The sequence below is a fragment of the Silurus meridionalis genome, chromosome 5 (assembly GCF_014805685.1).
Source record: "Silurus meridionalis isolate SWU-2019-XX chromosome 5, ASM1480568v1, whole genome shotgun sequence".
Taxonomy (NCBI): Eukaryota; Metazoa; Chordata; class Actinopteri; order Siluriformes; family Siluridae; genus Silurus; species Silurus meridionalis.
The window spans coordinates 24,525,863-24,547,537 of NC_060888.1; the positions used below are offsets into that span (position 1 = coordinate 24,525,863).

Here is a 21,675-nt window from a genome sequence, read left to right on the forward strand (position 1 = left end):
ACAGAAGGGACGCATTTAGGCTTTTCATATCGTCTATGTTTTCAAACCAAGCGGCTATGAAGTCAACACGTGTCCCATCGTGGAGTTTCTCTTGCATTGCGTGGGTGTGTGTGGGGAAAAGAATTGCTCTGACAGGACTGTACCTGAGCAGCGTTTATGCATGGCTGGGTCGGATTTAGTTGTGGTATGTTGTTGAAGGACCAAGACTCTAACTTTTCCTGTGGATAATCTCTTATCAGTACATAAGGACTGCTGCTGTAATTATTATTACCATCATGTTCACTCTGAGCTAAAGATTCATTATCCCACAAACTGGTTTTATTTAGAAAAGGATGGGTTCCATATCGGGTTAAGGGTTCTTCCTCATGTCGAGTTTTTACACACCAGTTTTGGATGAGTTTATGATGATAACTATTGCATCATGATACAATCCATTACTTTTAAATGAGTAACATATATATACTGTATATATATTTTTTTAATGTAACACTTGAAATGTTAAAGGTTTATTGTCGAACCTCTAGTGTGTCATGATCAAAAATCTTTCCAAACACCCTCAATAACACTTAATTATCGAAAAACCCTGAAGAAACATTTTTTCTAAAGACTGTAATCACAGACATTGTCTGGTTCATCTTGATTGGACTGTTGACATGAGACACTGTTGCTTGTTTTTTCCTCTTTCCATCAGTATCATTAGTGTTTTATTCAACTGCTTAAAATGTAAAAAAAATCATGGCCTATTTGTGCTTTCAATTCTTAGAAACATCCCTGCTAATGAAATATAAGGTCAGGAATCTTTTCAGCACATGACTGTTAGATTCCTAATTCCTTTCATAGAGAACAGAAATGTCATATTGTCTTTTATGAATAGAATTTAGTCTGATGTCATATTTTTATGGTGCCATTTGGATTCATATTCGAAAGCGTTAACGAGCATAAACGCAGTAATCTTTTTAAATAAGGAATATTCGAAAGTCATACTTGCTCAGCCGATCTATATATAAAAGATTACAAACATTTAAAATCGTTCTTGAAGGGAAGAGAAATAGATTTTAAATGGAGGGGACACCATAGTCTAGTGTTGCATTGTGAGTTTGTAAAAACTGGTCAAAGGTTTGCTTATGTGAGAACTGTAGTAGAAAGTAGAAATAAATTGAGTGAAATATTAAAAACTACTGAAATAACTAAAGCAACAAAAAACAAATCACTGATCCCAGAAAAGCATGGCCATTTTAATTTTAATAACTTTTTTCTGATTTGCTCAAATAGGGATTTATATTTTTATCTATATTTCTTTTAAGCTGCATTATTACAATATCCTTTATTAAATGTGATATGCAAATAAAATAAAATGAAGTACTGTTGTTTGTTATTTTATTATTATTATTATTATTATTATTATTATTTATTTATCATAAATAAAACTATTCTACCTGGATCTTATTAATATTTTGGAACAAACAGTATGTTGAGCTCTTCTTTTAATTTGTCTAAACATTATTGATTGCCTTTTTGTGTATTTTTATCTAAATAATTAAAATATACTTTAAAGTAGATATTGTGCCTTCTGGTAATGAGGATAATGTGGCAAATACAATCAATTTTATATAAATGTAGCTTCAACCAAAAAGAAAACCAAAACAATAAACAAGTTTTGTATCTTTTCATAGTATTTGTGGAGCAGTGGCGAACGCTGTTACAGAACCCTTAAGGCATAAACGAAAGTAGTCAAGGAATCCAGGTATGCTTGGTAAAAATAAAATTTCCCTAATATGGTTTTTCGATTTGAGAAAGATTTGTGGTATAGGAGCCTTTTGCATTTGTAACAGCTCATAGTTTGTTTTTTAAATGGACTTCAGTTAATAAAGCCGGGTTTGTTTTTAATATTTCCAACAAGATTAAACTCCTCAAACATTTTCTACATTGTTGCCTAAAGTTTGGCAATATAATATCCTGAAATATTTAATACTTAATGTACTAAATTTTCAAAATTCAAAATGTAAATTATATTGTAATATGATATTGTAATAAAGCAAAAACCTTTACTTAGTTTTTACATCAGTATAGTTCTTGTAGGATCATGAAGAAAGTTCCAGATAGGTGAAAATTGTCATTGAATAAAAAAACAAAGGTAATCTATGTACTCAGATATTCAGATATTATAAATGAAATTTATTTTATTATAGAAATTGTTCTGAGAGACCTCTAGGGAAGACAAATACTTACATTTTCAACATGAAACAAAACTGAATTATATCCAAGACACAATCTACTGTTTTTAACCAAAAGTTACCAAAAGGTTTTGTTTTTGTTTGTTTGTTTGTTTTTTTCTTTTCATTTCTGATTCTGCATTCAAAGCGTTCCACATATACGTTTTTTTTTTTCTGCCAGCAAGCTTTGGAAACGAATGAATTAGCTTCTTGTAAACTGTATGTAGTCATGGTTGCCTTGGAACAAAACTGTTGTTACTACAGGTCCACAATCATTACAAAGACGTTCAGAAGTCCTTGATATATAAACTGATAATGGAACAAAAGAAGCACGGCAGAAATGCTCGCGTGGATGGCGCTCTTTCTGTGCGCGCGAAACGACTTGGTTCGACAGTCCATCCATCGCTGGTCATTTCTTTTTATGTCATAACATACAATTGGCCATTTACAAATACATCAAAATGACTGGAAACTGAAAAGAGATTTTTTGTTCCGTTTTTTTTTTTCTTTTAAACAATATAACACAGGGCACTTTACACAGAGTCCGTTCTCTTTTTGGTACTTCTTCAAGTCTTTCTGTCCAGAGAACGCTAGAGAAATGGCACTATCCCCATACAAAAGAACACAGGTCCTTTTTAGAGCCGCTTCTCTGTTGTGTAGTGAAATACTGCTGAACCGCTTCGCCTTGCAGCTGAGAGAGGCCAGGAGGTCGCGTCTGTTTCTCTGCACTCCTCAACTCCCTTCACTGTAGCCTGGGCCAATATTGGGACATGTCAGGTTCACTGCCTGGCACTTGTACCGGTACAGACACTCCAGGCGAGATGAGACCTGCAGCACCAACAAAATGAGGCAGAAGGTGAGAAGCAGTATTCATGTATGTTCATGCCCATGTGATTGGAGTAACTGAGAATTCTCTTTATTATGTACAACTGGCATGTAGATCATTCTAAAAACGCCTGCTGCCATTCAGAACTACACAAAGCAATCTAAGTCTATCATGAAGTAAGGAACCATGTGGTTAAGTAAAGTGAACCTCGGTTGATTATTTTCCCAGTTGTGTTATTCCCATTATATTTGCATTTACATGGAATTTGTATCCGTTTAGGGTTATATTTAATGATGAGAAAAGTCGACGAAACGTGTTCCTTCCTAATATCACTTACACTGTAATTGCTGTTAACTTTCAGTATCGGTATTGAACACTTGTGGCAAAACACTTCAAATCTAACAATGTGTTGAAGCCATTTCTATGAAGTTAATAATATTTTGAGTTTATTTTGTAAAATCTGAGAAAATCTGTTGCAAATGAAACAGAGAAATTAGAATGTAAACAGTTAGCCAGTGATAAAGTATAATGTAATTTGATTGGCTGTTCGATTTAGTATGAAAGAAGTAGAACCCTGCGAAACAGTCGGAAGCCACTGGACTTTGGAGCAACACAGTCTTTTGACCTACACGGAATGGCACAGTTCATTTGTAAGAAAAGTAAAAATTTATTTTTTTATGTTTTGAGATCCATAATTAAACAGTCAAACGAAGAACTTTGGATTCAAGATCCAAATGTAATGATTATAGATTACATAATAACATTAAAATATATAATTTCATCTATTTGTTACTAGACAGAGATTATCTGAAACCTCCAAGTCATGTTATTTAGCTGTTAGGACACTTTAGATATATGTATATAATTGCATGTATTGAATTCAAGGGGTGATTCTCATTTTTGTTATAATATTACCCCTACTACATTCATGTAATTTGATGAAATCAGCTATGAGTTTTATCATCATAAATCTAGATTGTTTACAAACTTTTTTACCTATCTGTACAACTGTACAAATCTGTATTTTATATATATAATGCATTGCTGATCCCAGTCTCCTCCATTTTGAATTCCCACTCTCATTTAGTAGGGGAGAAAAACTTTAAGCTTACCCGTCGAGGTTGTGCCCGAGGTGGTCATCGATTGGCTGTTCATGTGTGCCTGCATGTGAGGGGGCGTGTATGCATCGTAGCCCCGCCCATTCACTGAAGGACTGGTGGGCAACATGCAGGAGTAGGATGAGGTCTGGCTTGCCTGGAGGGAGAGACAGCAGAGAGACAGCGAGACAGAAAGAGAGAGAGAGATGAACTGATGTGTCAGAAACACTTATGCCTCAATTCATCAACTGCACCTGAGAATGAAATGGAGGTTGCATAAGACTGGAATTAAGGCAGATTACTGCACTCAGACTATTAAGATGAGGCTTTGCATGTGTTCGAGGACAGAGTTCTAGGTGTGATGCATTAAGGGTCCACCAGTCAGTAAGGCTACACCAGTCAGACTGAAACTTACTTGCATAGGCAGGTTGTTGGCCATTGTGAAGCTTGGCATTGGCGGTAGGGCACTGTACGTGTTGGTAAGCGCCGTGTCTGTCCTTCCCAACATGGAGCCTGATGTGAAGGACACTATACGAATAATTGAAAAAAGAGCAGTTTTAGGTCACAAATCGTGGTGTCCACAAAGAGAGCGAGTGTGCTATTGCATGATATGATGAATTGTATATAATGTATACCTGGCGTTGTTGGCTGAGGGATTGGCTGATAGACGCTTGTGCTAAAGCTGCTACTGATAGGTATGTGACTGGTCGAGTTATTGGCTTGTCGTCTCTGATTCCTCAACTTTTCCTCCCTCCTCCATTTTGCTCTTCGGTTTGAGAACCATACCTAGAAAAGGGAACGGTGTCAAACATCCTGTCCAGCATCATTAGATTTTTAGTCTTTAATCATCTATCTCCACCTGTATTCTGTATCACCTGTATTCTGGCCTCTGGTAAGTCGATTTTTGCCGCAAGTCTCTCACGAGCAAAAACGTCCGGATAGTGCGTTCTTTCAAACTCTGAAAAATATCATCAAATGGCATGCATTATTATCATTGATCTAAAATTGTTGATTAAGCGTGACATGGAAATGAATCCTAGGTGTGTACAGCTATACCTTTCTCAAGCGCCTCAATCTGCTCCTGGGTGAAAGATGTCCGGTTCCTTTGCAGTTTCCTCTTTAACTGGAGTCGCATCTGGGCCTCGTCCGAGTCTTCCCCGTTCGAGCTGATCGAGTTCGTGTTCTCACCACCACCATCTGACTGCTGACAGCCTTCTAGCAGAACAAAACAAACACAAAAAAAGGTCTATAAAATCAATTGGCTAAAATACATAATCATTAGCATGTGCTTCATTTGCAGTTACATAAGTCCTAATGCAACACTTTGTGTTTTATGCTTGGCAGATCTCTTCACAGCTCCTCACACTTTGAAACATGCTAAGCACCCAGATCTTTTAGTGCTGTCAGTATACAATCTGAAAGTCCTGAAGAAGTGAAAAGGGATGTTTAATTTACAAGGCATTGTCCTTTTAGCACAAAAAGAAAAGTTGTAAAACTTTTCAAACTTTCTCCCATTTCAATCAGCAAGTTTCTCCAATTATAGCTACATACCATATGGACATTTGGAAGGTCCATTGAGGTATAACCACCAATGCTTGAATGGAAGGGCATGCTTTCAGAGCAACACAATGCCCCAAAGAGAGTTTAGAGAGTGTTAAATGCGCTCTCTGGATTGCAAACTTTCTTCGTGCTTGGAATTTTGAAGGAGGCAACAATTGAAGGGAGGCAACAAAAGGATTCTCTCGAACTACCCCCCCTTCCTTCATTGTAAGCAGGAGGATTTCAGTCAACAGACCCTTTTCAGCTCGGTGTGTTAACCTTTATGCACGAGCATCATTAATCACTGTCCCTGAGGCCGCCCCGTTCAGCCTCGCATAGGATTTATGCCTTCTATAGGCAGTGGGAGAAAAAGCACTGGGGGCCCACCATGAAGGAAACAGCTCAATGACGCAGAGTGTGTTAGCAAAAAGAAAAAAAAGGGGGGACAGGGGAGCCGACTGTGAGTCGATATGCTTTAACCTGCTGCGCTGTTTGGAAACTAATGTAACCTTGCTGCGCTCAATTAAAAGCGTTACGTTATGCAGTGATGGCTTCAGTTTGCTAAAAGGTCAGGGCTGAATTGGACACGTTAACTGCACTGAAGCAAAACAACATTACGACCTGTCTGATATTATTGGCATTTATACAAAAAAAAAAAATAATAGAAAGAAAGAAAGAAAGAAAGAAAGAAAGAAAGAAAGAAAGAAAGAAAGAAAGAAAGAAGCCACTTGAACTTTTTCATGCTGCATGTGTAAAGTGTATTAGGACTCAGAACTCTCATTAAACTAAATATTAAACTCGATATAAACTTATGAGTGACAGCAGCTCATCTGACATCAACAGATTAATTAAACACACAATAATCTCAAGAAAAAAATCTAAAGAAATAGAAAGGGATATTTTAAGATTTTGTATATTTTATACGTAGCATTATATTGAGCTCATATTAAGGATATATTTGTCGACCTTGCAATTTATTTCTATGCCATCGCTTATATTATTGCTTATATTGCACAAATGTGCAAATGGAAGCTTCTGTCACTTCTGATTTTCAGAGCCGCATTCTTTTATAAAAAAGGTTTGTTAATGCACAAATATGACACAAGAAAAATCTTTTGTCACACATTATGTTCTGCTTTCAGATACAACCTGTGATGAAAAATAGACGTTTGTCCAAAGAATTTAAAAGGTAACTAACGTTCATTGATGCTAGTGCCATGTATCATCTCAGTCATTTGCACAAAAATGATGATGGCAATTTAGAAATACTGCCGTGATCAAAGCTCAAAATCTAAACCTCTAGTTTGTACTTTCAAGCAAATACCAAATGAATCCAAGCACGTCAATATTTGTCACTTAACTGACTGTTAAAGACAGATGAACTCAAATGCACTGATTTTTATTATGCAACCATAAACAAATATACTGATGCTGTTTGATTTATTTATTTATTAGGTGATTTAATTCAGTGAACAAATTTGCAGACATTCCGAAATTACTCTTGAATTAAGGAAAACTCTCAGTTTTTCAGTGGGACAGTCTGAGTTCACTATTCATACTGAATTTGTCTCATTAGGAATCTTTTCAGATGAAGCTGTTTAGAATATTCCGTATATTATAAAACTTTTCAGCTTTTATTAGATGAGAATTGAAGAATTAAATCATTTCAAAATGACCTGCAAAACCTTGTGAATGATGTCTTGCACACAATTCAGACTTAGTTTTAATACTCTGAAACATCTGGGACATGATTTACAGTATGTGAGTCAAATCTTAGAATATAATACAATAATGCATTATAAGGACCGGGATAGTACATTTCTGAACATATATTGTTTTTGGAAATCACTAACTACTGTCAAATGAGGAACATCGGGAAGCCGAGTGCAAGTTATGGCTTGACAGTTCAAATCAGGTCGTCTGTGTTTATCAGGATTAGACTATGAAACATTAAATGTAGGTATGTAAAAAATGTTAAATCGTGGCATTGCGCGATTGTGGATTTTATAAAGCGAGATGTTATGTGAAAAACAGAGCATTGATAGTGTCCATCGTGCACTGTGCCATGCTCTTAAAAGTGACATGTCTAATTGGTAAAGAGGTGCCACTTTGGTGTCCGGGCCTTGCAGGAACATTTTCTACAGCTGCCTCTCTCAGGCTAGACATTCATTCATGTCGCCTTTAATGAGATACAAAACGTCCTCTAATGAGCCATTACACACAGAGACAGCGCTGTTCCCATAACACATTCATGCGCGTGACGGAAAACATCCCCCTTTTGTACAGAGTATCCCACGTGTTGTGCGTTTTGTTGTTTTTTTTTGTTTTGTTTTTAATACCTCACTTGCCCCTTACAGACAGGTTCAGTAGGAGGCCGAAATGACAAAAAAGTCATCTAAATGTGATTGTTTTTATTTTTCAATTTTTTGTCTGATTATTGATTATATTATTATTTTTTTTGTCTTTCATTCAGAATCTTTCAATGTTGGGCTTTGGACAAATTTCGAAACAGGAAAATGAATCGTTATATTTATTATAATAATTATGTTATTAATATGCAAATGTTTAAAAATAACAACTACAGCATCAATAACAACAATAATAACATCAGAAATACCTAATGTTATTATTAGTGTTATGATTATTATTGTGCTATTGTGGTTATTATTATTATTATTATTATTATTATTATTATTATTATTATTATTATTATTATATTTTTCTTTGTATTATTATAGCTCTACCTTGTTTCTGCTTTAGTTGGCGCACTTATCTTTTGTATCTTTACTATCCTTTACCTTCAACTGTGAATATAGTTTACATTTGACACACTACTGGAGCCTTATTATATTATATTATATTATATTATATTATATTATATTATATTATATTATATTATATTATATTAAATCTTTCAAGATCAAACATGCTAAACATACCAAATAGGCACCATAAATGGTACCACCTGACCAACAAGGACTGGTACAATTTAGTACCCATTTTTGTGTTGAGACTAAAAACACATCTCACAGAGTCAATGACATTTCTCCACTCTTGCTCACAGGCTCAATCCCGTTATAGTTGATTAAAGAGAAGATTGCAGTACCTTGGTTCTGCTGTCCTGGCACCGATGATCCGGGGTACCAGCCCGGCCGGGTCCCCCACGCTCCTGTCTGTCCGTTCAGCATCCTCAGCTTCTCATACATGCCATCTGCTCCCATCTGTTGCTTCTCGCTAGCCAGGTTGCGCAGCACTCGGTTTATGGACGACACCTGAAAAAGACGAAAACCCCAAAAGATGCGGCAATTTAATTAAGTGCGTTTATTTATTTATTTGTTTGTTTATTTATTTTTTTTTGCCTCTTCTGCACTTTTCTTTTCCTTTCTTCTGGGCTGAATCTCAAATTAAACGTGCATGTGCGTAAACGTGACACGTATTCACGTGTTCTTTTACACGTGTTCTAAACCTGCTTTGCTGTGGAATCATGTTTTTTTTTTTTCTATTCAAATGAAAATGTATTCAATTATTTAAAGTTTTAATACATTTGTATATATGTTTTGAATTGTGTTTTATTTTGCTTGTGAAAAGGAGGTCAAATTAGGACAGTGATCATTTTTCTGTTTTTATTTGTTGAGGTTTTTTGCATCAAAAACAACTATAACATAAAATGGCATTATTTATTATTATTTTATAAAAGTGAAAACTATCATTTATGCTTTTATTGGAATTGTATTCTTCATGTCATAATAACCACTGGTCCCTCTGTAGTTTTTTTTTTGTTTGTTTGTTTCCTTGATTTGTTCTTGCACTTAAATAAAACAATGACTTGGTGACTGAAGATCATTTTGTCCATATTTTCTTTAAAAATGTAAAATGCTATAGCAATACATTTTAATGAAGGACTTGGTTGTGTTGCATGACCTTGACCCTCCTTGGGTCTAAGATCTGCATTCAAAGTAGAAGATAGATTCAATCCTTAATTATAAACCTTTCAATTTACAGAACTGTTTTCATGCAATTGGATCAAGATTGCAAACCAAACCGTTTTAAATAAATATATATTTATATATTTACAACAAACCACGCCTTGGATTATGATGCATTCATGTGGTGTGATTTACATATTACACACTAACTGCTTGTACAAGTTCAAGGTCATGGGTGCAGTCTCTTTTTTTTTTTTGCACTCACGCTCGGTATGTTGTCGTTCGTGCAGATGCCCTCAGAAAGCAGTCTGTCCCGGATTTCCCACGCGAATATGGACGGGCACTCCCTCTTAAACTGGGCGATTTTGCTGACCACCTCAGGTGTGGCCACTCGCGGTTTACTTCCACCGATCGCGCGCGGTCTGATCGAGCCCGTCTCGTAGTACCTGCCCAGGATCTTACTCACACATCCGTTGGACACCTGGACACAAAACGAGAGACACAAATCACACACATTATTTAAACACGGCGTGAAATGTTACGTGCATGAGACCGAACATTGATAAGCTTACGTTTTCATTGTCCAGCACTTGGACTTTTGCATCGGCATGGGTCTATAACACAAGAAATATACCTTCAGTGCTACAAGAAACTCTTAATGCAGTCCTTCTTTTGATATAATCGGGCAATTCGTTTGGATTTGCCTGGAACTGTCATTTTTCTTTTAGCGTTTGCTTTTTTTAATTTATTGAATTTTTTTTATTCAAAGCAAAAAAATATATATATTTTTTTTTTTATTCATAGCAAATGTTTTGTTTTGCTGTTTTGCAGTATTTCCGCTTGCTAAACACAAATATGAGATATCATCCATGATATGTAGTGTAGATATCATCCAAGGTTGATTATTGAATGTTTTTTAGACATCCAATCCCGACATCATAGCAATTAACGAAAACGAAAGAATAATGCAAACTATTTTTATTATTATTATTATAATTAGTATTATTATAATTATTATTATTATTATTATTATACTTATTATTATTATTATTATTATTATTATTATTAGTGGTAGTAGTAGGGAACATTTTGCATTAGTCATTTTGTGCTTTTTTATCAAAAATGTGCTTACAAAAAAATATTACATACAAAGGAATAAAAAAAAGCGAGGACGCTTTCATGCATTTTAAACCATCAGCTCACCTGCAGAATGCGGGATATGTCGCAGGGACGCGCGCCGCTGTGCGCGAGCTCCACGATTTTTTGCCTGGTGGAATCGGGAAGCGGTCTGCCGTTGACGAACACGCCGCCGAGCTGATTCACGCCGCTGTGACCTGAACGGAAGGAGAAACGGCGTGAGAATGCGTTTAACAAGTAAAAAAAATGATATAATAATAATTATATTAATTATCATCACATAAAAAGAAAAGCTTGGATGGATGCATGATCCAACGAGGCACATTAAGAAGAAAAATGCATGCATATTTATCTACAAAATGTTTACAAAAAACCGTATTAATAGAAACCAGTTCACTCTGAATAGGAACACAAAAAAGCGAACTTATAAACATCGCCACAGTGAATCGTCTATTCGCGCTTGTGGTTCCTCCAGATGTGCGCTTTATGTTCTTCCAACGTGTTATTATCTAGAACACTTTCCCAACACATGCTTCGAAAATCTGCGCATTTGCTGACAAAAAAACCCGCTTTCAAATCGTATTACTATTTATGGTTTTATAAATTCGACACTAATTCTATTGAAACATTAACACCTGGAATATCACACAAGTAAAAGCCATTTCAATCGCACATCATTCCAGTCCACCATAAACAAGCCACTTTATCAGACAAATCCATAAATAAAAGAAAAAGAACAACGAAAAATTAAAAAAAATGCCCAAACCTGGAGACAAATGGAGAAAAAAAAAAAGATTTCTCCCCGTATCTTGGTTTTCCTTCCCTGCTTTGCTCTCTTCCTTTCCCCTGCGGAGCCTCCACTTAAATTGAGTCCAAGAGCACGAGCTCCTTAGCAATAAATAAGCTCCAAATTTAGACGAGGGGGGGAGAAACAAATATGATGAGCCTGCCTGACATTTTGTCTTTAAAATAAAGCTAAGCTAAGCTGCACGTCAAGTTTGAGCTTAATATCTGGAAATGGGCGGAATAAGTCGCTCTGGATCATGCATGGGAAGACTAATTGGAAAAGATCAAGCTTGCAGCACTTGTGGCAGGACATGTCGCTTTATGACAAAGCTTTGCGTTTCAACGTTGCATCGTCATGACAAAAAAAGGAGCAAGATACAAAAAGAGAGGGAGAGAAGGAGAGAAGGAGAAAATGCAAAATGCGAGGCGTTCTGTCTGCATTTTTTTTTTGGAGATCACCCTGAATAAATTGGACTCTGCTCGTTTAGCCTTGGAGGGATGCTTCGTTTTAAGGTAGCCGAGAGAAACTATGCGCGTGCACATTCACGTGGATGCGCATTGGTTTTTTAGGTATATTAAAAGTAAAACATTTTTGTAATCATTTACTCTAAACTATAAGGACAAATCGGAGGATTTGTTTGGATTGGATTTGCACGTGAATACACAATGTGCAAATAAAAATATAATATGAATCAATGAATCAATAAACGCACAAAAGCAAGAAATTAGACATTAAACCCAAATGTGAAATATGTTAGACATGATCTGATATCTGATATCATTCTGAACGTGCTTGAGAAAGATGAGAAGTCGTTTTTCATTCACAGGATTAGAGGAAATAAATCGTATGCAGAGAGGTCAGATCCTAGGAGCATATTGAAAATTTATTGGCTTTGGGATTAGGTCCCTTATGTCCCCTCTGTCTTCAAAAAAAAAAAAAAAAAAATCCCAAACCCCAGTTGACAGGCAGAACACAGTTCGAGATATAAAATCAAAGTTTTCTCTCGACGAGAGGTTAAATCGTCATCATTATGAGTCCCCAGGGGCAGTGATTATGCGCCTTGTAGCCTATTCCACCTCTAATCAAATTAATGACAAGACATATGGTGTCAATTTTCTATATTACACCCAGGACATATTTAGCATTGAAAAAAAGCTTGGAGAAAGTATTTAAATTAATATTTCCGTCCTGTGCTTAAACATACAAAACACAGCGAAATATAATAATTAATAATACCATTTATATATATATATATATATATATATATATATATATATATATATATATATATATATATATATTTTTTTTTTTTATAATTCTTTTTATTAAAAACAAAATTACATTTTTGTTAAATAATTTTTCACTTAATATTTTTTTATATTTGTCTTACTGTTTATGTAAGAATATACAACATATATATATATATATATATATATATATATATATATATATATATATATATATATATATATATATATATATGACAGGACGTCATTCAACACACCTTCTTTACAGATGTCAGACACCTCTGGGCCAGCATTAAGAGAAAAAAGACGTCCGATTTATTATAAAAAATATAATAATGATAATGATATTTTGTTTCTTTCAAAGATGCCAAGACTCACAATCATAGCTGCTCGTGCACATCACGTGTTTCCAACAGTCAAGTTCAGGGGGTTTGGTCCTTTTTTTTTTTTTTTTTTTGCACAGCTCTCACAGGGAAATTTCAGCCAAATGGAGCGTGTCAAGTGCATTCATGCTTCCTCTTAATGCATGTTTCTCCGCATAGCTCTTTTTCTCCGGGATAATATAAGAGGGTTTGGCAGCGAGTGGTAACATTAATGGAGGTTGTTTTTAGCAGAATGCACACATACGGGTCTTTTGAGGTCTCTAATAAACGCGTTCTCTTTCAGTGGCTTTGCTTTTTTTGCATCGAAATTAATTTCGGGTTATTAATCAGTCTAGGCATGTAAACCATACCATACTATAATGTGATGCATGTATAAATATGTAAATATAATAATCAATATTGTCGAATATAGGCTAGAGTTTGGTGTTTATTTGCGTTCAATTGAATTAAAAACAACAACAAATTTTGCATTGAATACAGCAGTAAAAAACTCCTCAAACTTTTCCTCCCGTATCTTCACATACAATCAAGTTACCGTCAAAACATACTGGATGAATCTTTTAGCCAAATAAAGAGTAAAAAAATACTCCACTTACTGTTTTGCATCATGGACGCAACACCAGACTCCCACGTGCTCCGGTTATAGTATTCTATTGTTCATAAAGAAACAACAATCATGGTCAGTTTATTTAATACAACAAAATGGAACAGTGTTATTGCAGTATTGTTGCCTTGCAGTGATTGGATTGTGTGCACAAATAAACAACGTTACGGGCATTATTGTGCAAGGTGGTGACTAAAAAAAAGTTCGTGCAATGAAAAAAAAAAAAGAAGTGAGAGCACACTACTGTCTCCATAATTAGCTTTTAATTATCCAGCGTTTAAACTTGCCTGGAAACAGTTGACTGTCCGCTTATAACAATTTATAGACTCTCATCTGCGTCACACTAGTTAATAATTCCCTATAGGACAAAGCAAAACATTATTAGTATCATCTAGCGATTATTATCATTATTATTATTATTATTATTATTATTTAATGCATCTAAAACGTGTTGCAGAATTGTTTCGTTCAACTCACATTGCAGTTTAAAATCTTTGAATTTTTTTATTTTTTTATCCTATATAATATAACAGTATAAATATAAACAAATATATGTTTTGACGCTATTTACAGCAGCGTTCCACTTTTAAAAAAAATTAGATTCATAATTGTTATAACAATTGTTCCAGTGTTTATGGATTCAAATACAAATTGGGAACTGATTTATATTTCTTTAACTGATTTTTTATAAAATCCCGACATAAAAAATACGACCCCAGACAACTAAACAAGCTTAAGAAACATAAAAAAAAAAAAAAGGAGAAATACCCACACACACACACACACACACACACACACACACACACACACACACCCCTTTACACCCATCTTAGGTAATTTCTTATTATAAGTATTTGGACGTTAATTGTGTTACTGGTGTGTGTCGTTATAGGAACTGGAGTTAAAAAAAGAGAAGATACACAACAGCGCAGTAGGGAGCTCAATTTGGCAAAAGACAATTGTATTAAAAAAAAAAAGAACCCATTCAGTTTCATTTACCCAAAAGGAAAAAGGGGGGCATTGACAAAATAGGCCCAGCTTTGATTCTCTTCTCTTTTTTTTTTAGTCATTTTCTGTTTTTTTTTTTTTTTTTTTTGATTGATTGGGTGTGTACGCGCGTGTGTGCCAGTTTGTTTGTATGTTTGGATTGTTTTATTTTTTTAACAAATAACTGCAGACTTTATGGGTTGTTTAAATTCGCATTATAGTGTTTTTTATATTGGGGTGAAAACATGATCACGTGTGTGTGTGTGCATAAATTTTACTTTTAGTTAAACGTAAAAGTAAATTTTCATCCTTACATTGCCAAATAAACTTGTTTTCTGTTTAATTTTCTTTATTTAGGGGAAAAAGGGGGTATTTTTTCTTCCTTTGCTGTCAGAAATGCAGTGGCTCTGGTTTAATGATTAGTGTTTTAGTGCCTCATCTGCATTTTACACTTCTTAATGCGCAACACAAAGCCTTTAGTCTTCCAACATGCCCATTCTGTGCCTGTCATTGACTTCTAGTGCGTCTATATTGACATGCACAAATGCAAGTCGGAAAAACAAGTAACTACCCTGAACATTCAATTCAACTTTGGGCCAATTTACCAAACATTTTTTTTTAGAACAGATCATAATTAAGCCTAAATATTTTTTTCACACAATATATTATGCAAATTAAAAAAAGTCTTCAAACATTTTAGAAGTGTCTGCTTTTTTTGTACTTCATTCTGTGCAAATGTATTTTCATTATCTGTATGTTTTTATTTTTAGGTTGTGTCACTTTGTTCTTTTATGTGATACAATAAAACAGCAAAACATTTTCAAGTTCAAATGATTTTAGGTTTGTTGGTGTGTGTGTGTGTGTGTGTGTGTGTGTGTGTGTGTGTGTGTGTGTGTGTGTGTGTGTTATCCAACCTGACACCCTCCTCAGAGCTTTACTGAGTTTGTCTATTTGCCGCCGCGGCTTTACTGTTTTTCAGTCAAAAATTGCGGTTTTTACGCAAAAAAGGAGTAAAAACGCGACATGATACGAGTCATAAAATAAATCTCTATCACCTCAAAATTATAAAACTGAACCTGAGCTTGAAACGTGTTAATACACTGCGCATTTAATAATCTATTTTTTAATCCGGTACTAAAGATTTTAGTGTTGTTACGTAATAACACCTGATTTAAATATATTTTTAAAAAACGCGTCAAAAACTGTCCCGGTCTGTTTTCTACGCTTCCGTTAAAAGTGTTTATTTACCTTTTTTTTTAAAGCTTCCTGTTTAGCTGGACTGGAAGAAACACTAGGTTTGTTGTGCAAACGCATTAAAGTTTAATTATGTATATATTGCACAAGAAAATGAAAATGTTTGACTCACCTTTTTGCGGCATTTTTGTTTTTTGTTTTTGTTTTGCTTTTCTCCTGCAGCTCGTCACTCGGCTGGTGATTCTTGCGAAGAGAAGTGAAATATATTTCTCCTATAGGTTTGTCTTTTTTTATAGTTTCCAAGTGACTTGTAGAAAATAGAAATCCCTGTGAGACACAGAGGAAACAGGGTTGAACAAAAAAAAATCAAAATCAAATGCAGTGAAAACTCCGCAGCAGCGCGTGAGCTTGAAACGAAAATTAAAAGAGAGAAAACGAGAGAGAGAGAGAGAAAGAAAGAGAAAAAAAGAGAAAGAGAGAGAGCATGCACCTAGTCTGACGGTATTCTAGTATATGCAATGTATGTGTTTCTGCTCGGTGCCTCCTCTTCAGTGGCCCCATTAGCAGCTCCTGACCTCTGTCATCATCTTCAAGTAAAAAGAAAAGCGAAAAGAAAGAAAAAAAAACAGTCTCGTACACACACACGCATGCAAACACACACGCACGCACTTCCTCGCGCCCCCTTGTGTGTCTCAGCAGAGAAAACCGTGGGGAAACACTGCAAGACGCTGAAAAACTCAACGCGCGTGCAAACAGCAAAAGCCGGCTCCCCCGCTCCCGCGCGCACCGAGCACTACTGCCATAATGCGCCGCTCGCCCGTTTTCCCTTTCACGCGCGAGCTGCCTATTGGACGGCGCACGGCGGGGGCTGTTGCTATAGAAACCATAGCCATAGAGACTCCACCAAATGTGGGAAACGTGGAAGCACGCTCCAGGAACAAGTAAAAAAAGGTTCCTGCATGCATGTTAGATCTTTCAAGGGTTCTCAAGATTGTGTGAAAGTAATTGAGCCCGTTGCCATGTGCAATCCGAACCCAACAAATGCACCTCATGAAGTTCCTAAAACTTATAGACAGTACATTGATGATAATGATGATGATGATAATGATGATGATGATGATGATGATGATGATGACTTTATCTCCTAATGTCAACCTTCTGAGCAACTCCAAAACTTTATCTGAGAATCCGGTTTCCAACTAATGCGTGTTTGCTTTAAAAAAAAAAAAAAACAAGAAAAACAGTTCTGCTTCCTTTTGCAAAACGGTAGCAGCAAAATCAAAACCTTAAGCGTTACTCAAATGATCAGATGTTCAAATGCTGGAACGTGAGAATGAAGACTGGCGAGACTGATCAGGTAAAACAGATGTTCACATCAGTCTATGGATTACTACAAGCGGAAATGAAGAAGCAAAAGCACTCTGGCTTGGGATTCACGTGCAGCCTATATGGTGGGTGTTCAGTTAGAATTGACTGCATGTCCACATATTTTGTCGTTTAACTTCCTTTCTTTCTTTCTATTCTTTTGTTTTTTGTTTTTCAAGAATCAAGAATGACAGAGGGTGGTGTCCTTGATATGACTCTGTCATCTGGAAACCTTCCTACAGAATACCTTTACAATTATAATGATCAGATTATACACACACCTGGAGATGAATTGGTTGCAAGTTGTTGTTGTTGTTGTTGTTGTTGTTGTTTTTTAATACAGTACACCTACTCAAGATACATAACATGGGACCAACTCAGCAACCTTTTTGTTTCCTTGAATGGAATAGGATTTAATTATAATAATTTTATTTATTTATTTATTTATTTATTTATTTATTTATTTATTTATTTATTTTTAAATAAAGCTACAACTTCTCACAATTTACTCTCAACAACAACACTTGGGTATTTAATCTTCAAATATAACACACACACATCTGTACTCTAAAACATCTTAAAGGGGCATCCTGGCACTTTGCTTGATAAATGAAAAAAAATGCGCAAAAGTATAAATTATGCACAAATAGAACAGCTTTATAATTTATTTAACATCAGGAAATAAAGAGTATTAAATAATTGATTTGTCAGACTGTTGCTTGATGAGACTGAAAGACTGAAACACGCCACATGTTGCTGCTTGTTTTGAGTTTTAGTGAACACCGCTAAAGCGTGTGTTTGGTGCGGTGTGTTTGGTGCGGTGCGGTGTGTTTGGTGCTGTGTGTTTGGTGCTGTAGTCTTCACTCCAATGCTGTTGGAGTGGGGAAAATAGTCCGGGGGTCGGGGGGGGGAATGTGAAATAGAGTCATGGGAGGGATGGAGGGGGTGAGGGAGGGGGTAAGGCAGCACTTCAGGGTGGTTGTAGAAATGAACGGTGTTTGGGTATAAAATAAAGTTGTGGTTGCACATGTAGGGTACAATCGACTCGACTTTTGACATGTGCATAGAAAAAAAAAACCGCAGAGACTCATCAATAAACTATAGCGAAAGTGAATGAGGGTCCTGACAAGCATCGCATTCCCCCCACTAAGACGCAAAATGAGGAGACAAACGACGCTGCCAAACAGTTTGCAAATCGCACTGAAAGGAAACTGGATAATGAGCTGCACTGGCATCTCTGACGGGTGGTGCCACAAAAAAACACCCCCCATCTCTTCTATATGATCAAGCTTATACCACTTCCCCCTGTGTTTCAGTGTGGGGGGATACATGTATTTGTTTATTTGTTTGTTTGTTTGATTGTTTACTTATCTAGTCATTTCTACTGCGCCTTTGGATGCAGACGCAAATTAAACACGTGACACATTTCATTTTTTTGCATTTGTTCCCGAGGAATGCTTACATCAATTTTCAATCGATTTTTATCTCTAAAGAATAAGACAAGCCCCTAAATTAGGCCCAAGCATGATGTTTAAGAGCAAATTAAAAGGAGATTAGCTCTTTTCCTTTTGGGAAACCCTCATTGCGCATGTCTGTAATTCTGATTAATAGTGTTTCATTTTACACGTAGTCTCAACGGGACATGGGCTAATTGTTTTTTTTATTATTTCTTTCTATAATTACTAACTCATCTAGTGTTATAATTGTATTGTTTTGTGCTTCATTGATTGAGATGATTTATAGCTACCTGTTGTTTCACAATGTTCTTTTTTTAAGTGTGTACCAGTCAAATATATTTGCAATATGAAAAAGTCAAATTTGCCCATGTGTATAGGCGAGTTATCAAGTTCCAACTTTTTTGAAAAAAATCTGTGTTCACATGGCTTTTCTGAGGTCTGTCAATTAGCCCAATTCGGATTAGCACTGAGCCCTGTTCGGCACTGAGAAGAAAAAGACCCTAATCTTGTCGCTATTTTCCCTGAAGCAAAATTGTCTCAGGGCGCTCTCTCTCTCTCTCTCTCTCTCTCTCTCTCTCTCTCTCTCTCTCTCTCTCTCTAAAGTTTTTTTTAGAAAAGAAAAAAAATAATAAGGGGAGGGGAAACGAGTGAATACATCTGACGTCATGTTTGGAAAGCGAGCAAGAGAGAGAGAGAGAGAGAGAGAGAGAGAGAAATATAACAAACCATAGAGTGCCACTAATGTATAACGTGAAAGAGAGATGGGGGGGGGGGGTGGCAAGAGAATAAAGAGAGAGAGAGCCAATAGAAAGAGGAAAAAAAGAGCTTTATCGTCTCACTGTTCTGTAATTGTAGAGTTGGCCAGTACTTTGCTATTAACACATGCAGTGACTGTGTTGGAAGGAAGGAACTGCCAAACATTATTCTTTTTTTTTCGTTTCTGGTGGGCGGTTTTGCTCAGTGGCACCTTGCCTGTAACCCTATAGGCGCCATGATCTCTGTCCATTTATCCAAGAAAAGGAGCAAGTCACACATTATTCCATTTCATTAGGCCCTAAAAGTGGAGAGATGGAGGCTAGTGGAAAGTAATAGATTTTAATCACTCCTCATCTTTCCCTGTAGTGTGGACTATGGACACATAACAGATTTATCCTAATAACTCTGACATGGTGCAGTTGTGACAGAGATTAAGGACCTGTAATCTGCATTTAGGGGCAAAAGTTTATGTCGAAAAAACTGCTTAGTAGGAAAAACTGGATTGGAGAACCCGAAATGTAGGCCGAGATTTTTTTTTTTTATGTATAGAATTTTTTTATATTTATATTAGTATTATGACACTGTCTATACTGTGGTTATTATTATTATCATTATTATTATTAGTGTATTATATTATTATTATTATTATTTATTACTATTATTATTATCATCATCATCTAATTGCTGTAAAAGCGTCTCTATTAATCTCAATTTTTTTTCTGTTTTCTAGATATTATCAGTGACAGGTGAATAAAGTGTGAACATGTAAATCCGGTTTTGGAGATTATCGAAGCGGTTGTTATTTCACACCTCAAAATTTTTTCATTCCCTTTTTTTTCTCCACCTTAATAAACCGCAAAAAAGTCACTCAGATCAAATGCTGTAATGTTCAAGCAAAAACACTGGTGTTCTCGAGTTCCCTCTGAACATATAACATGACCACGTTTTGTTTTTAAGCGTTAGGCATAAAAACACTGGTGAGTATTTAGTGCATTTATTTAGCCATTTGTTTTTTGCGTCTTTACGCAAGACTTTGTTAGAAAAAAAATGTGCGCTTCATCAACTCACCTCAAGTTTTTTCCGATCGAGTCCCGCTGTCTGATCATATATATAGCTGAGTCGTGATTAGATGCCTATCGACCCCAAAGCCATTCGGGTACGGAACAGGATGCGCGAAGAAAAGAAAAGAAAAGCACCACCCTCTCAATCGATTTCACCAAACTATTTCCAAAAATGTCGATAATATCCAGTCCAGAGAGCTGCAGAACGTAGATTTCTTTAGTTGTTGTTGTTGTTTTTTTAAAGTCTGGTTGAGATGCTAAAAGTAAAAAAAATATATTTAAAAAAATATACCTATAAGGATAGAAAACTTCCACTTGCTTCTTTCTAAATTTTTGGGAATTTATTTCAAACGCAAATCTTTGTGAGATGTTTGTGGATTCCTTTCCTGCAGCACATTAAACACCGATAGAAAGTAAAATAATATTAAAAAGAAAAACAGACGGCCTCCGTTCTTACACTCAACTTTCGCCTTAATATTCTCCTCGTCTTCAACTGGATTGGTTGGATGACTTAATACGTCACAATGGGCGCCATTTGGAACGCCCCCCAAACCGGGAAGTTGGAAGCGCACAGTCTCCGGGAAAAATGTTTGTGCGCCCACATGACCCCAAAGGCTTTTTTAACTTCTTTTCAAAATCCGACTTGTGTGATTTGATAAGCAAACAAGCATCAGAAAGAGATATGAACCTCAAATTATTAATAATAATCAGCCAAGAGTTAAGATTAGATCATCTAATATCTTATGTGTTTATTTGTTTCACACTGAGTGCAAGATGATAGCCATCAAAATCCTTCAACTAGAATATTTACATACTTCATATTGTTGGTAAGATGCCACCATCAGGGATGCATGTTTTGTATTGCTTTCCTTTCTTGAAGTGATTTTTCTTTTTTATATTTTAGTTTATAACTAAAGTTATAGTTAGTTTTTTTTATAAAGTTTGTTAGTTAGTTTTTTTAATAAAATACATAAATTGCATAACATTTTCAAGTTCAATTGATTTTTTGATGTGTGTGTGTGTGTGTGTGTGTGTGTGTGTGTGTGTGTGTGTGTGTGTGTGTGTGTGTGTGGTGTCTTATCCGCAAAAAGGACAT

The 21,675-nt window shown here is 35.7% G+C and overlaps 1 protein-coding gene across 4 annotated transcripts; it reads right to left on the reverse strand.

Moving 5' to 3' along the window:
• Positions 1 to 2,154: 2,154 nt before the first annotated feature.
• pax6a (paired box 6a) lies at positions 2,155 to 21,380 on the reverse strand. 4 transcript variants are annotated; one of them, XM_046850387.1, is made up of 14 exons: positions 16,431 to 16,734; positions 16,113 to 16,267; positions 14,047 to 14,117; positions 13,752 to 13,805; positions 10,805 to 10,935; positions 10,174 to 10,215; positions 9,867 to 10,082; positions 8,782 to 8,947; positions 5,193 to 5,351; positions 5,012 to 5,094; positions 4,772 to 4,922; positions 4,552 to 4,664; positions 4,152 to 4,293; positions 2,155 to 3,041 (listed from the first exon to the last, which is right to left on the reverse strand). In XM_046850387.1, the coding sequence occupies exons 4-14, from the start codon at positions 13,762 to 13,764 to the stop codon at positions 2,956 to 2,958; spliced, it is 1,302 nt and encodes a 433-aa protein (XP_046706343.1). In that variant the 5' UTR covers positions 13,765 to 13,805; positions 14,047 to 14,117; positions 16,113 to 16,267; positions 16,431 to 16,734; the 3' UTR covers positions 2,155 to 2,955. The 4 variants fall into 4 exon arrangements, with proteins under 4 accessions (XP_046706343.1, XP_046706340.1, XP_046706339.1 ...); XM_046850384.1 differs by lacking the exons at positions 14,047 to 14,117; positions 16,431 to 16,734 and adding an exon at positions 20,587 to 21,380; XM_046850383.1 differs by lacking the exon at positions 14,047 to 14,117.
• Between the last annotated feature and the right edge of the window lie 295 nt (positions 21,381 to 21,675).